Genomic DNA, 16,691 nt, shown 5'->3' with positions numbered 1-16,691 from the left:
CTTCTCAATAGCCAATTTCTACACCTCTAAACATGGATGAACAAAAAGCGTCAAACCTGTTGAAACTGCAGTCAGCAAAGAATGCCACTGATAAAGCATAGTAACATAATAGTAATATAGCAAACAGCAGATAAAGATCAAAGGCCCATCCAGTCTGCCCAGCAAATTGCTTTTAGTAGTAACTGCCGCTTCTGTTAAAGGTAATAACTGCTGCTCTGTGCATGTTACACCCCCCCCCCCCCCCATGTAGAAATGTTACAGTTAAAGTTAACAGATTACCCCATTTTTTCATGTCCATCCTCTAGTCTAGAGGGATCCACAGTGTATATCCCATGCCCTTTTGAATTCCATCACTGTTATCTTCACCACTTCTTCATTCCGTGCATCCACCAAGTGAGGGTGATGGATGTATGGAACACCCTCCCGAAAGAGATGAAAATGAGAACAGTGTTGGAATTCTATGAAGGCAGCTTAATTTTAGGCACATTTGGAGCCTGTTTGGAAAGGTGCATATCAGAGCTTCTAAGTGCTAAAGTCACTAGTAGAAAACTATTTAGACTTCTTACCCACTGAACACTTAGAAAACACACCCAGTGGGATGCAACAATTTAAGTCACTACATAGTGCTGACTTCACAATACACTATAGCACCAAATTAATATGAATACAATGAATAGAAAGATAAAAATACATAAAATGCAGTTGCATAAATAGAACACTAAACAATCCATTAAGAATACTTTAACACCCAGGTGTCTAAAAAAAAAAAAAAAAAAAAAAGACATAATCAACCCCATTCTTAATAAGTATCTAGTACAATCAGATGTAAAATCACAGTACATTATTCATTCTCCATGCAGAGTTTAAAACAGCCCAGAGAATTAAAGACTAACCTAGAACTATAGCTTTTTACAAGTTTACCAAAAATGAGATGGTCTCAGTACACCATGGCTTCCAGAGGCAGCAAATTCCAGATCCTTGCAGCATCACAGCTAAGGCCCTTTCCCAGGTCCTAGAAAGGTGCACAGCCTTTAAAGGGAGGAGAAGACAAAGAAGAGGCCCGTGAAGATCCCTAATGTCCCAAAGTCCACAGCGATTTGAAGGTCAAACATGCCATCTTAATGATAATATGTGACTTAACTGGCAATCAGGGAAGCTCATGCAAAATAATCTTAATATCTCATGCCAAAAGCAGCATGGGCTGCAGCACACTGGATCAGCTGAAGACAACGCAAGTGCAAACTCAGCAACTGCTGCAATCGTCTTGCCTTGTTAACACTCACCCTTGCAGCACAGTCCTTTCCTAAAGGAAGAACTGGCCCGCCTTATCAAACATACCAAGGCAAAACAAACTAAAGATCCCATGGATGTGCTGAACCCTGGTAAATTACCCTAAATTCTTTATCTGAAGGCTCGCACGAACCTCTAGATGGTCAGTCTATTTGGTCCACCCTTACTGACCCATAAAATTTCAGTTTGACTCAGATTAAGCTGAAACCAAATTTGAAAAGCAGTCAAGCAGTTTGCCAGCTTCTCTAAAGCAGATCTATCACAGCTCAAGGGAAGAACTGCAAATCCTCCGCGCATAGGAAGTATGTAATGTTTAATCAGCTGACCAAGAGACAATAAATACAAGTTAAAAAGAAAAAGGAGAAGTAATGGAGTGTTGAAGGATGCCAAAAACCACTGGAAATGAACTGGGAGCAATAAGTGCCCAGCAATACAAATTGAGATCTACCGGACACAAATGTAAATTACGGAAGCACATTTATCTCCAGTATGTAGGGATTTCAACCTTTGAAGTAGAATCAAGTGGCAAATCATGTCAAACACAGATGTGAGATCCAAGAGGATTAACATTGTCCTCATCTCTATTCAGCCGCAGGTCAGACAGGTTCAGTAAGGGATTCAGTACCATGGCCCTGTCTGGTATGGATCAAAACCGGTATTGTTTCAATGATTTTCCCAAGAAATGGCGAGTTAGCCAAGGGGCGGATAACAGTGGATTTTGAAATGGTAGGAATAAAACCCCGCTCAAGAGAGGCACTTACAACATTGAACCGAGGTCTTGTTTTCCCCACTAGCAGAGCCTGAGCACAGGGCGAGATTGAGCCCGATAGGCATCACGCAAGCCTCCTGACTGATTGCTATTCTCACTGCCTCCTCTCTCTCTAGGGACCAGATTCCTGGCGGGCAGCCTAGATTCGCACAACACTTCAGAATTAGGAGAGGCAGAAATCATTCGCCCCATGGTAGCAAAGCAATTTATCAATGGCCTGCAGGGGACAGCTGGCAGACTACCAAAACCTAGCATAGGATTTATTTGCCAAGTTCATTTTCCCAACATTACTCTTATCAAGCCAGAAAGCTGAAGGATCTTGGTACTGAAAGTCTTCTGTCACTTCTTGGAGTGGAGAAACCCACGCATGAGGAGGAGAAAGGGCCCAGGGCTGACCTTGCGAGGGGTGGGGATAGGAGGGCAATAGGGCCCAGGATCAGTGGACCATAGTGGAGCACCAGAACGCCAATGTGCACAGCTCTACCCGCCACACTGGCAGGAAAATGGCAGTGCCGGAGGTGGGGGCATGCCTTCCTCCTCCCCCCACTAAGCCCAGGGCCCAGGGCAATCACGCCAATTCTCCCCTCCCCTACGGATAAGCACTGGGTAGGCCTCAACTTCATTGACAGACGAGAGATTACATGAGAAAACCTGCACATGCCATTTGTTAAAACTATTTATCCATGCTGGAAAGGGTTCCCAGACTAAGCATCTCATCACCAGAGGACAGAAAGGCCCTTTCATGTTAGAGCTAACTTAGCTTTTGTGAATTTCAATCACTATGCACTTCGTCAATCCAGAAAACATTTTTATTTTAAATACAGATAAAGTGTTTCAGCAGTGTGTGCGCACAAGCAGGTCTCTACATCCATATGTAAGCCTGTTATATAGCTTGTGTTCCTTGTATTACTGCTTACATATGAACACATGTGCAGGTTTCTATACCCAGGTGTGTGTGTGCACCTATTTGTGTCTGAAAGCAGATGAATATCTGTGCATTGTGCACTGTTGCCTGAATGCCAGTATGCAGAAATTGTAAGGTTGATATTCAAAAAGATGTATGCCGTCAAAATTGGCTTTTAACAGCATAAATCTTAAAGGTTAAAACATTTTTGTCCATCTGTCTAAAATCTGCCTGCATAAAGTCTCTGTGCAGATTTAGGCAGGGCTGGTGTGACCCACTGTGTAAACTGTGCACCTGCACAAGGCAACACTTCCCAAAGGGGAGGCATCACAGCTGAGCCGGCCCATGGAGTCTAAGCACTGCAGAACCGGACATCCTCTCCACTATCTAAACTCCCCCCAACCACCCCCACCAGCTAACAGAAGGATTGGCATTTAGTACAGTATCAATTTCTTTGTGCTGTGAGGGGCCAGTCTCATGGTATGAGATGATCAATGGGATCCACATGGCTCATACATTAGACTGGACCCACAACACAAGCTGACGGTGTTACGTACAGGTCCTGTCGAACAGGGAAGATTGGGAGGAAGCTAACCTGAAGTGGGGATCATAAGGCAGCAAGAGTCAGGGGGAACTGGGAAAGGGATATGCAAGAGCCTTTGGAGGGAAGAAAGGAATGCATGGAGAACTTTCAGGGAGAGCATCTAGGAGTGGGATGGGCATCTAGCAAGAGCTTTCTAAGGGTGGGATGGAGAATGTGGGAAGGGCTTTGAGAGTCAAGGGGAGGGAATATGGGAAGAGCATTTTGGAATTGAGGAGATGCAAGATTGAACCTGGGATGGAGGCAGGGGGCAGAGAGCGTGTGTGAGGGGAGGACATGGGGATGAAGGAGATAAGAGGAGCTTGAATGGGCAGGGATTGGGCAAGAGAGGACTAGGGATGACAGGGAGGACTGGGAATGGAGGGAGAAAGTACCCTGTGAGAATGTGAAGGAGAAAGGAATGAGGATGGAGGGAGAGGGAATGGGATTGGTTTGAGTGAATGGAGAAAGGATCCATGATAGGGGAGGAGGGAGAATGCGGAGAGAGAGGATTCTGGATTTGATGGGTGTTGTGAGGATACAGGAAAACAATGTGGGAAGAGGGGAAAGAACGTAACCAGTAAAGAAAAACACCAGAAAAATAAAAAGGGAACAGAATTAAAATGTTGATAACAGCTGGATTTTGTTGCTTGATCGGATTTTTTTTCCCTGCTGCATAATTAATTCTCTCGTATACAGAACATGCCCACCGGTTCTGAGGCTTTTGTACTGGGTTTGAAATGGTTTTGTGTTGATAGAAGTTGAAGAGCTTGCCTTGAGGTGCATTATGAAAGCAGACTGCTGCAATTTTTCATCAGGTCAGTCCCCCTAGACAATCCCCTCATTCCCCCCACCCCCAAATGAACTGCTTGATCACCGCAACAAACAAGCGTTCCACTCTCCCCCAGAAATCTTGTAACTGTCCTGTAAGCTAATGCAAGGATAAAGGTTCAGACACTCAAAGCTATTGTTAGGAAAACAGAGAAGCCAAGAAGGATTCCAGTAGAATTTGCGGGAGGTAACTGTTTGCATAGATTTAACTGGAGAAAAAAGGGGACGGGCTGGGGCAGGGCCAGAGTGGAGTTTTCAAATTTAAACACTAACCAGCTAAATCTGTGCCCACAGCTCCGTCTGCAGGAATGAAGAAAGATATTCAGAGCACACTGCTCAGTCCAGATATTCAGCCATAGCTAACTAGCTGAAGTGGCGGCTGAATATCTGGTTAAATCTAATTGCAGAAAACATGTGGGATAGATTTACGACTGCCGATTTTGCAGACAGCTTGCTACACTAATTCAGCTGGATAGCACTGAATATCACATGAACCAGCTAAATGTGTATGTCTATTAGGGATGTGCTGTCAGTACACAAGTTTTTAGCGCACACCAGAGGTTTTAGTTGCCAACTGGCTCTGGATTTTCAAGACAGGCAGATGCATTCTTGATTATACCCCCTGCATAGTCTTGCTTTTTGTAACGAATGCAAAAGGGCAGTAGTCCCCAAACTTATCCCGCAGGACCCCCCCAAGCCATTTGGTTTTCAAGATGTCTACAGTGAATATGCATGAGACATGTTACATGAAAAGGAGACAGTGCATGCAAATTTGTCTCGTGCATGTTTATTGTAGATATCGTCAAATCTACATTGGCTGGGGGATAGGTTTGGGAACCACAGCAGTAATGAAGTCCCTGCATGCTATGGAGTAAAGCTAAGATTGGATCAAGAGGTCCTGAAAATCTGGAGCCTAGCATTGAATTGAATGTAAACATACGTGATGTGCATGTGCTAAACTGAATAAGCGTGTATGCGATCGAATGTGCACCAAGCGAACAGAGCACACCAAATATAATTTTACATGCACCAAAACAAAAAGAATGAAAAAAGAAAACCAAATAAATGAACATTTTTCAGCCATACCTCCTAAAATCTGTGTGAGCTCATTGTAGTCAGAGCCAAGTACTCCCTCAGCCCATTGAAACTTTCTGACAGTAATAGCTGGCATTGGTAAAGTTACTAGGCAGTTTTCATGGCCCATCTCTTGCCTTAGTGATCCATGTAATCACTCCTTGGCTCAGACTGCAGGTCACCTCATGCTAATTAATCTGTCTGAACACTACCTCAACCTGGAAGGTACCTGAGAGCTCACACTCAGTATAAAAGCTTGTAAGATTTCCTATTAAACTGTGTTTACACTTTTCTGGTATTCATTCAAAGTAACAAGTAGTAATCAGCCAGACCATTATCCACTAATTTATCCAGGGCTCAGCATCTAGGATGTGACGTGAGAAAGGGACACCAGTTTTGACTTCCAGCAAGCCATCTACGCAGGGTCACTGCCAGAACTTCAGACACTCCAAAGAGGCTTGATCACCCGCCCCCCAACACTACCGAATTTTACTGAGAGGGGGTCCCTTTCCTCAGACTGTGGCCCTTCGTGGAACAGCTCTTGTATTATAAAATACAAACAAATTAGAACTGGGGCAAGCATTTTCCAAATGCGCCCACACCAAGAGAGAAGCGATAGAGCCAGTAGTCTCCCAGGAAAGAAGTGGAGTCGGGATCCAGGGAGAACATCCGCAGTGGTTCAGCAGACAACACCGCTTCTGAAGGCCTGTATGGACTTTTGGTTCTGTCAGGGAGATGTCTGGCCCACAAGATCTTACAGTGAAAGGGGGGCAAGAACATGAAAGCAGAACCTTGACCCCGTGCTGAGGTGGAGTCATCTAATAATCTTTAAGCCATCATGCAAACTACTCAAAAGCTCCTATGAAGAAGATTTAGGGTAAAAAGGCAATGTCTTCATTTACACTGGAATTGCAAAATTCTTAGAAGGGAAATAGTGGGAAGATGGTGACAAAGGAAAAGAGGGAGTCTTAACGCCCAGAAAATTAAAACAAACAAAAAAAAAAAAGTTTGTGCAGAGAAAAGAGAGAATCAAAGAAAATAACTTGATCCCTTCCCTAAGGGTTTCCTTTGTTTTGTTTCCATGACAAACTGATTACAGCTGCAGTATGGGATGCGCTTCTCTGCAGGCCCAAGTCCTACTTGTCTTGCCAAACATACAAATATAGAAATATTTTCATTAACAATTTTTTGAAGAAAAAAATAGTAGCAATTTTTAGTAAATCACTGTATTCCTTTACTTTTTGGAAGATTTTATATGTATATATTTGGAGGACATTAAAAGAAAACCAAAGAGAACTGTAGGTCTACATCATGCATGTAGATTAATCTAACTAATGATACCTTTGTGGATATTTTACTGGGGGTTTTTGTGGCAATTAAACTCAAATGCTGAAAACAAGAACTACAAAAGCAGCTGAGAAGTGCTGTGTAATTACTTAATAATTAGAGGGTTATTTGTGACTGGAGGGTGAAGTGTAAATGATGTGGTAGGTAACATTTCCCATCATCAAAAATCTTACAGAGTTCTGCAAATATAAGACAGGCCTGGACTCAAATCCTCTCATGGAACGGCGTTAGATGGGGAAACACTCCTTGCATGCAGGACCAGGACAAGAGTGATGTGAGCGAGGTGCCCACCTTGAGTACAGATCATCAGCCTTGGTACCGCAGCGAGGGCTGAAGTAGCAGCACTCTGCAGAGAAATGCTTCAAGTCTGTTGTGTTGTAGACAGTAAAGTTATTTCATGACCCCCAGCAGCAGTATCAGTACAATTCCTGCATCTGTAAATTATAATCTCACTACATGAAAATCAGAAAGGTTGATGGATTTATGAAACAGGCTCCCAGGAGAGCAGCTGGAGGTAAAAAAAACAACAGTAACCAAATTCAAGAAAGCCTGGTAAAATACAGAGGATCCTTAACTAGAGGGAGTGAGGGGTAAAGCCTGGGATAAGCACAGAGGATCCTTAGCTGTGGGGGAGTGAGGGTAAAGCCTGGGATAAGCACACAGGATCCTTAGCTGTGGGGGCGTGAGAGGTAAAGCATGGGATAAGCACAGAGAATCCTTAGCTCTGGGGAGTAAGGGGTAGAGCCTGGGATAAGCACAGAGGATCCTTAGCTGTGGGGAGTGAGGGGTAAAGCCTGGGATAAGCACAGAGGATCCTTAGCTGTGGGGGAGTGAGAGGTAAAGCCTGGGATAAGCACAGAGGATCCTTAGCTGTGGGGGAGTGAGAGGTAAAGCCTGGGATAAGCACAGAGGATCCTTAGCTGTGGGGAGTGAGGGGTAAAGCCTGGGATAAGCACAGAGGATCCTTAGCTATGAGGGAGTGAGGGGTAAAGCCTGGGATAAGTACAGGGGATCCTTAGCTATGGGGGAATGAGGGGTAAAGCCTGGGATAAGCACAGAGGATCCTTAACTGGAGGGAGTGAGGGGTAAAGCCTGGGATAAGCACAGAGGATCCTTAGCTCTGGGGAGTGAGGGGTAAAGCCTGGAATAAGCACAGAAGAGCCTTAGCTGTGGGGGAGGGGTAAAGCCTGGGATAAGCACAGAAGAGCCTTAGCTGTGGGGGAGTGAGGGGTAAAGCCTGGGATAAGCACAGAGGAGCCTTAGCTGTGGGGGAGTGAGGGGTAAAGCCTGGGATAAGCAGAGGAGCCTTAGCTGTGGGGGAGTGAGGGGTAAAGCCTGGGATAAGCACAGAGGAGCCTTAGCTGTGGGGGAGTGAGGGGTAAAGCCTGGGATAAGCACAGAGGAGCCTTAGCTGTGGGGGAGTGAGGGGTAAAGCCTGGGATAAGCACAGAGGATCCTTAGCTGTGGGGGAGTGAGGGGGTAAAGCCTGGGATAAGCACAGAGGATCCTTATCTGTGGGGGAGTGAGGGGTAAAGCCTGGGATAAGCACAGAGGATCCTTATCTGTGGGGGAGTGAGGGGTAAAGCCTGGGATAAGTACAGATTATCTGTAGTGATAGAGGCAAGGAAGACATGGGAAAGCTAGAGATATCAGCTGGGGTCTGTCTATTACAGCAGGAAATAAATCAGGCAGAGAGAAGATTGTTCTTCAGGTCCAATCTGCTGTCATTTTATGTGCCTGTGAACATCCAGCTATGCTGTAAGCCACTGGAACGTTACAGTTCAGCAATGTGATAAATGCTGCTCTTTAAGTTCAGAGTGGGAATAAGCAAAGAATTTTATTTTTCACAAGCACAAAGTGACTCTCCTTGCTTATTTTAATAAGTGTCTCCTTGATCTAATCAGTATCCTGAATACATTTGGGTCATCATCCAGTCACTGGGTCAGTTCTTTGGAGCAGAATGGTCGGGGGAGGGGGGGACGGGCATTGAGGCTGCTTACCCAGGTTTAAAGCAATGTTATATCAGGGCTGGTTCTGTTCTGCCACCCTGGTGCAAACAATCATGGGTGCTGCCCTCTCCTCATGGACTTCTCTTTTCCCGTAACAATAACTTTTGTGTCTGAACATTTGCAGGTGAGGTGAGGATAGCATAAGGCAGCCAGATTTCAGGAGGGGCAAATTTGGGACCCTTCTGTGTAGTGGAGAGAGCGGGCGGGCAGTTCATTTGCCGTGGGGAGGGGTGGTCTGGAGGACTGTATCCGTGGGAAATCGTGCAACCTGTCCAGCCTCCCCCCCCCCCCCCGATTCAGCCTTAGAGCATGGCATGCGGTGTGAACACGGGATAATCCAGAGCCACTCCCACTCTGAAAAATGTTTCTCGATGCGCTTCTCACAGGGGAACCTGGCAGGACAATGAGCATTGCCCTGCTTGCCTAGCAGGTATTACGGACGGAAATATTTTATTCAAGCTGCCCCTTTGAGGGGAGAAAATGTTTCCGCAAGGACCACAGCCTCCTTGGCTCTCAGAAGGGCCAAGGGGAGACAGGGTCACCTGCTCTGCAACAGGAGTGAAAGCTTCAGAAACAAGACAGTACCTGCCTGCAGGGTATCCTCGTTTTCTGGAAGCATTTTCAGAGCCCCATGTAAGGACTCCCAGCCGTTTGAGTCATTCCAGTTCCACTGAATTAAAATTAAATAAATAAAAACAGGTGTCTCTCAATTTAACTTATGAAAGAGACCCTTAGATGTTCAGGTGCAGGATACCTATGCTGACAGTAAAAGCCGGAATGGTTTAAACTGTGCGTGGGAGTCTTAAAATATTCACTAGTTATTTAAATATCCAGCTTTTTGCCCATATTTCCACAAATATGAAAATCCTTTTGTTTCCCTTTAATACAGCTTTAACTCAGACATTGTTCACCTGTACTGCTCCGCTCTTCTGCATAAAAAGAAAAAAATAATATTTCTGCTAATGGCCCTCTCTTAAGCAAGAATGTGATTGGAATAAAGGATTGAAGCTGGATTTAATTAGCACTGGGAGCAAACATGGATTGATTTTACTGCTTCATGGCTGGAGCACCCATCCAGTAAGATTTTGCCCTGCCAAACTAGTCTCCTAGTCCCCAGCTGTAGCATTTCCTGCTTCGAGGTTCAGCGACACTGAAGCCAGAAATCCATCCAGACCTCCAGTACCACTGCTAATCACATCAGCACTGTGCAGACTCACAAGCCACTATTTATGTTGTCTGCACCTCTGGCATGATGCAGCTCTGCAATCACCAAAGCATTGATTTATTGCTTAAATGTACACAGTGAGGGTAAGGGAGCAAGCAGCCCAAACTATCCACTTATGCAGTGCATGTTTTTTCTCCAAAAGGTCTCAGATCCACACCAATCCCAGGAACAGACTGGAAGAGTGTGTTGTCTACTAGGGATGAAGGGGAAAACATTGCATGATCTGACCCAACCTTGCTTCTTTCTAATGGCTCTTGCAGTTTTTGGCTTTAAGTGCTGTGAGGAATGGTCTCCTTTCTTGCTCTTAAGACCGTAAGCTCCACAGAGCTGGGACTCTTTTGCATCTCTCCCTCATCATGCTGTCATTTTTCCCCAAAGAAATATTTCCACCGGGAAGGGCTTCCAATGTTCCCAACCAATCCTCTCCTTCCACACGCGCGCACTCAGATTGCAATTCCTCAACTGGATGATTTCCCTCTCCAGAACAGGAAAATTCACAAGTGAAAGATACTGCACATGGACCATCACCACACAATGGCCCTTGATGCAACCTAAGGGTCCCCCTTCCCCTGCCAAGGTCAGGGGTGTAGCGAGTGCTTGCAGTGCATACCGCCCCTGCAGAGGGAGGACGGGAGATGGAAGCGTAACAGTCTCCACGTGAGCTGCGCCCCTCGGTTTTATTATAAACATTCTAAAGAGGCAAACATTACCAAGCACAACCTCTCAGCTCTCCATCCTGCATCCCAACTCTTTCCAACTTTTCAGACATTCAAAAGGGAATGAAGTAGCACAAATTCAACCTCTCTCTGTGTCTTACCATCTGTCTGACATACGTATTTTCTGTGTAATTTACATCTTTGAAAACCACCTCTATCCATGCCACCCGTGTAACGCAGCCTGTAACTGGACTGTATATCATGCAGTGTCTCACTGCAGACTCATGGTTACTGGTTAAACGATAAAAAGCAGAGTAGGACTAAACGTTCAGTTTTCCCAGTGGAAAGAGGAAAATAAAGTGCTGCAGGGATCTGTTTTTAAATTATTCTGTGGAAAAGGAAGCAACAACTGAACTGATCAGATCTGCAGATGAGACAAACATTCACAGTAGCTAAAACACAAATAAACTGGAGAACTGCAGAAGGACCTCGCCAGACTAGAAACTGGGTACCTAAGGGCAGATTAAATTTAATATGGACAAGTGTGAAGAATGCAGGCAGGAAAAAAAAATCCCAATTACAGGTACGCGATGCTGGATTCTGTATTAAGAAATGGGCCTTGGATTAATTGTGCACAATATGTTGAAAGGCCTGACTCTGTGCACAGCACATAAAATATTAGGAGATAGTGGTGAAAGCCCATCCAAGAATAGGGAGAGACAGTGAGGCGGAGGAAGTGCGTAACTGAAACCAGCGATAGAATCTCAGCCCATCCTATCTCCCTTTCATCCCCTCACTCTCCCACTTTCACTTCTATCCAAAGGTTCCCCTCCATCCCTCTTCCTAGTTACCCCTTCTTTCCTCCCCCAAACCCCTCACTCACCCTGGTTTACTATCACCCCCCACCATCACAAACCCCTCATTTACCCCAGTTCATTTACCCCCATCCCCAGTTCACTTACTCTCTCTACTGCCTCTGGTTCACTCACTCCTCCCCCCCCCCCCCCCACTATCCCTCTTTTCATTCCTTCCCCACCCACTCTTCACCCTGGTTCACTCCCTCCTCCCCTCCCTTTCCCTGGTTCCCCCAGAAACTCCTCACTCACCCAGGTTTTCTCCTCCCCCAAACCCCTCCCTTACCCTAGTTCATAAACCCCACACATCTCTGGCTCCCTCCCCCCAATAGGTTCATTCTCTTCCCCCAGCCCACAATCTCCAGTTCATACTCTCCCTGCCTTCCCCCCCCCCCCCCCCCCAGCCCCCTCACTCAGCAGCTCCTATTTAAGAAACAGAAAGAGGAGGAGGGTGGAGGCCTTGCAGTACCTTCAGTGCATCCTTCCTCCTCCCCTGCCAGGGCCCAGAGTGTCCTGCTTTGAATTTCAAACCAGGGGGTTCAAAATTTGCCATTCAAGCCCTGACAGGGGAAGAGGGAGGGTGCACTGGCGGCACTGCAAGGCCACCCTCCTCCTCCTGTTTGACCTATAGGAGCCAGGGGAGGGGAGCGAAAGGTTAGACGGCTCCTTGCATACAGAGAGGGACAGAGCTGGAGAACCAGGGAGAGAGGGTGGAGCTCAAATTGCAACTTCTCTTTTATAGTTAGATTATTTGGAAAGGAACAGAGAACACAAGTGAAAATATAATGCCTGTATCTATGGGGAGACTACACGGAGTTTGGTTGCAAGTTCCAAGAGATATAGTGGAGCTAGAAAGTGTCCAGAGAAAGGCAGCAAACGTGATCAAAGGAATGGAGAAAGGCTAAACAGAGGATTGAGGGGATATGATGGAGGTTTATAAAATCATGAGTGGGGTGGACAGGTAAAGAGGGAAGAGAGTGGCTATTTACCTCTTTAAATAGTACTAGAACTAGGGAACAATCCATAAAACCAGCTGGTGGCAGATTTAAAGGAAAGCAAAGTATTTTCACAGTTAACGCATAATTAAGCTGTGGAATTTATTGCCTGAGGATGTGGTCAAAGTTAATAGCAAATCTGGGTTAGAAAAGGTTTGGACAACTTTCTGAAAAACAACCCCATTAATATTTATGAGCTAGACAGACTCAGGGACTGCATCTGGAAGGTGATTGGGTACGTCCCAGTGTCAGCCTGGCTGGCCACTGTCGCGGGCAAGGGTGCTGGGCTTGGACCTTTGCTCCCACCCAGTGCAGCACTTTCTATGCTCATGGACCTCTTCTCCAGGCTTTTACTGCCTAGAATCAGTTTTACCTCCCTCAAAGCCAAATATCATGGAGGCTCCAAAAAGCAAACAGACTTATCTGGGTCTCCGTTCAGTCTGACTGAGAAGTTTCTGGTTCTCTAGATTAGCCTTGCTCCATTGCACTGGGATGGGATGGGAAGGGCTGCTCCTGCTGCCTGGTCTTTGCATGTTGATGTCCAGCTGATGGAATCTCTCATTCTTTATGTTTTCTTATATTGAATGCACCTCGAGTTGGATAAGTTCGAATAAATTAAATAAATGAAGGGAGCAGAGCTCTGCCAGCCTAGTTCCAAATATATGAAGTTAGTTAATTGAAAAAATGTCGGCTCTATTTCGAGGTGGGTAGCAAGTCGTGGATGCCAGTTTGTTTCTGTATGACAAGATCCTTCTAAACTTGGCCTCTGGGTATATGGCAAAGTTTGAGAGCTTTAGAGTAATAAACAGAGGGGTGGGTGGGTGTGTGTGTGTGTGTGTAACGCAGGAAGTCCTGTGCCACACCCCAAACAGAAGCTGCACGCCCTGTGCCTGAGTGAAACCCTTAGGTAGGAGGGGGAAAGCCCCTCCTCTGCTCTGTAGTTACTTACACACTGTAAAGTAAGAGAGCAGATTAATTTATCTGGATGTTAAAGAACTTGGAGCTCAGAGAGGAGTCTGCAGGGGAATCCGCGCCTTTCACAGTGAGATAAAGTGAAGACAGTAAAGTGCCCCTCCCTACAGTGCAAACACAGATCGTATTTTATCTTCCTGTGCACCTTCAAGATAATTTGCGTGGCCCCGTTACCTAAATCGCATAATACAATGAGAAAACCTGCGACGCTAATCTTACAAAGTCACTTACTTATTGACTTCACTGCCCGAAGGTCCTCCGGAGAAAGAATCAGAGGTGGGATCTGCACAATTGGATTTTCTGACTATCTGGGAAGGGAGCAGGCGGCAGGAGAATCGGGGGGGGGGGCTTTTCTCTCCAGTTAAAGATCCCAGCGCTTTCCAGCAGCGCCGTGGGAAAGCAGTGAGACCCCCAGAACCCAAACCCTTCCTGATCTCCGGCTTCACCTAAGGATCACCTGAGCCCGTCCACTTTCCTCAGGACCCTGCAGCCTTCGCCTCCAGCCTCGGTGCAGTTGCTTTCTATGGGTCCTCGGAGTGCTAGCCAATTGGGCCAGCTGTTGGTGGCTCCCAGACTGCTAAATTATACCCTTACGACCTATTTACAAAATGCATCTGTTTAGTATCCCACTGTATTCTTTTTAAGGAAATAATTCCTATTATTTGAACTGAATATCTGTAAAAGTCTCTTTTTTTCAATGCCTTAGCAACCGAGCCCTGATTAGGGGGACCTGTCCTTCCTAACGGGCTGTGTTCAGTGCTGCAGGTTTGCTTTGGGGGGTGAAACCCTTAGCCTAGAGTCAGTTTCGCCCCCATTTAGGTCTGCCGACTGGCAAACAGCGAGGTCCTTATCTAATATGTGCAGGGGTGAGAGTGCTCAGGGTGCCTCCCAACTCCCAGACCTCGTGGGGGGGGGTCCCCTTTGGACAGTAAAGCTCCGCTCCAGGCTTGGCCCCGAGAGCTCCCTTCACCCCGGTTTCAGGGGCCAGCACAAGCTGCCCACGGCTCCCCGCAGCTCTGAGACTTCAAAACCGCACGCAATTAACGAAGTCAGTGGAATAATTCAACCAGAAACGCTCTCACGGGTCTCGGGCGCCTTGCTGGGAGTCCTAGAAGACACTTTCGGAGTATTAATAAAAAGGTCTAGCTAGTGGGCCCTTTCCAAGTTCTCCAGAAAGCCGCGATTACTCTCAGGAAGTTACCAAGTCGGCTCCTGTAGGAATAAACTGGGAAAGGTGAGAGTTACCGCCTGCTGGCTTCCTTTTTGTACGGGAATAAATCGCATCGTCAGCTTAGGTTTTGCTCTCCAGACACCACCAGCCTCGCCTTCCGCGCGCAGCCCCCTCCGGGGTGGATTGCACGGAAAGCTGGGAACGACAGAACGAAAGCAGCCCCCGCACGCGGGCCATGTCGTCTGGTGCTCTAAGGCTGCCCCCGATATAAAGCTGCGTCGCTCCCTACCAACTGCGTTCCGGGTGTGAATCCCTTCAGACAGTAAAAGTCCCCAGCCGAGGGACGAGATTTTAAGGCATTGAAAGTGTAACACCGGGCTTTGGGGGGTTTCTGATGGCAAAACCAGGGAAGGTACCAAAAGTCACGGAGAGTTCACAGGGAGACGCCAAGTCCCACTCCTGCTAAAGTGACGCCCCCCCCCCCCCCCCCCTGTGGCGCAGGCTCCTGCTGGGGGAGAGCATGACCACATGTTGACCCTGTCCTGACAGCTTCCCCCCCACACTTACCGGAGTGGGATTTTAATGGCCAGGTAGCGGTCGATGGCCACCGCCAGCAGACTGAAGATGGAGCTCTGGGTCAGCACCAGCACGAAGCAGGCGAAGAAGAGGCAGCTGTGGAAGTCCGTCTGGAAGCCGATGCTGATGGTGATGGCGAAGGGGATGGCCAGCAAGCCCACGGCGATGTCCGCCACGGCCAGCGACACCAGGAAATAGTTGGTGGCATTCTTCAGGGTGCTGTTGAGGGCCACAGCCCAGCAGACCAGGACGTTGCCCAGGATGGAGAGCACGGCGATGATCACCTCCAGCGAGATGTAGACCGGACTCACGGTCATTTCCAGGGCTTGAGGAAGGGGCACATCCCAGGATCCCGGGCCCCCGGAAGGCTCAGGAGAAAGGCATCGTCCCTTCGGAGCCCGGGGGACGACTTGCTCCTTGCGGGAGCGGCTTTTAAAAAGTCAGCGTGCAATGCCCCGCACAATCCACTCCATGTGGGACCCCCCCCCAAGCTCCCTCTCTCCGAGCTTCAGGAACCCCCCTCCCCGCGCTTACTTCCAAAATAGAGAAGCACAAGGCGCAAAAAAAGTTTGCAACTTCTGAGCCGCCGAGAAAGCCGCGCGCTGGGTCCCTCCGGCCTCGCGAAGGCAGCAAATGAGGAGGAGAGCGGCGAGGGTGGGGAAACCGGCGCAGCCGCCGAATGAACTTTGCCGCTCCCGTGGGGGGGGGGGGGGGTGGAGGAGGAGCCCTCCCCCTCTCTGCTTCGGATCTCCTGAAGCCGCATCCACCTGGCCCCGGGCACTCTCCTTCCCGCGGCATCGGGAGCCACTCCGGCGCCGCTCCACTTTATAGCCTCGGGGGAACGCCTCGCTCCTCCTGGGCCCCAGTGCGCCGCCTAGCGCTCGCTGCGGGAAGGCTCTGCCCCGAGCCGCAGCCCAGCCGGCGGGCCCGCTGCATTCTGGGACTTGAAGTCCTCCTCCTCTTGCTAGCCGGACGGCAGAAATAAAGGGAGCAAAGCACACTGGCTTGGCTTGATGCCTGCCTAGAGCCTGTGAGGCAGACAAAAGTCCATCCAGCCCAGCATCCTGCCTCCAACAGTAGCAAATCGGGGTCCCAAACAGTAGATCCAATACCCAGGGATATGCAGTGGCTTTTACTGCAGGAGCTTGCCCAAACTTCTTTAAAACACCCTTTGTGCCGCATGCCCTGACTACATCCTCCTGCACCAGCCTGATTGCTGCTTTGCCCCACTATCACTTTCTGCCATGTGTTTTATATCTGCTGCCTGCCAGCTTCACGGACTGCCCTCCCCCACCCCCCTAGTCTTAGGGGGGTGGGGGAGGGCAGTCTTCTCTCTTCTCCCAGGCCATGCTAGTAAAGGCGCCGCTTCATTCTTCAGCCAATGCAACTTTATTCAGCGGCTGAGAACAGCCCCGGCCTTTAACGAGACTGAAATAAA

General features: G+C 47.8%; 1 protein-coding gene across 1 annotated transcript in view; it reads right to left on the bottom strand.

Moving 5' to 3' along the window:
• ADORA2B (adenosine A2b receptor) overlaps positions 1 to 16,451 on the bottom strand; it is a 68,106-nt gene extending 51,655 nt beyond the window's left edge. The window contains exon 1 of the mRNA XM_029611270.1: positions 15,245 to 16,451. Coding sequence (XP_029467130.1) covers positions 15,245 to 15,570 — 326 coding nt within the window. The 5' untranslated portion in view covers positions 15,571 to 16,451. The remainder of the gene's footprint in view (positions 1 to 15,244) is intronic.
• Positions 16,452 to 16,691: the final 240 nt, after the last annotated feature.

Source organism: Rhinatrema bivittatum, chromosome 8 (genome assembly GCF_901001135.1).
Source record: "Rhinatrema bivittatum chromosome 8, aRhiBiv1.1, whole genome shotgun sequence".
Taxonomy (NCBI): domain Eukaryota; kingdom Metazoa; phylum Chordata; class Amphibia; order Gymnophiona; family Rhinatrematidae; genus Rhinatrema; species Rhinatrema bivittatum.
The sequence above is the reverse complement of the archived record's forward strand: the minus strand, read 5'-3'. Positions and strand labels throughout refer to the sequence as shown.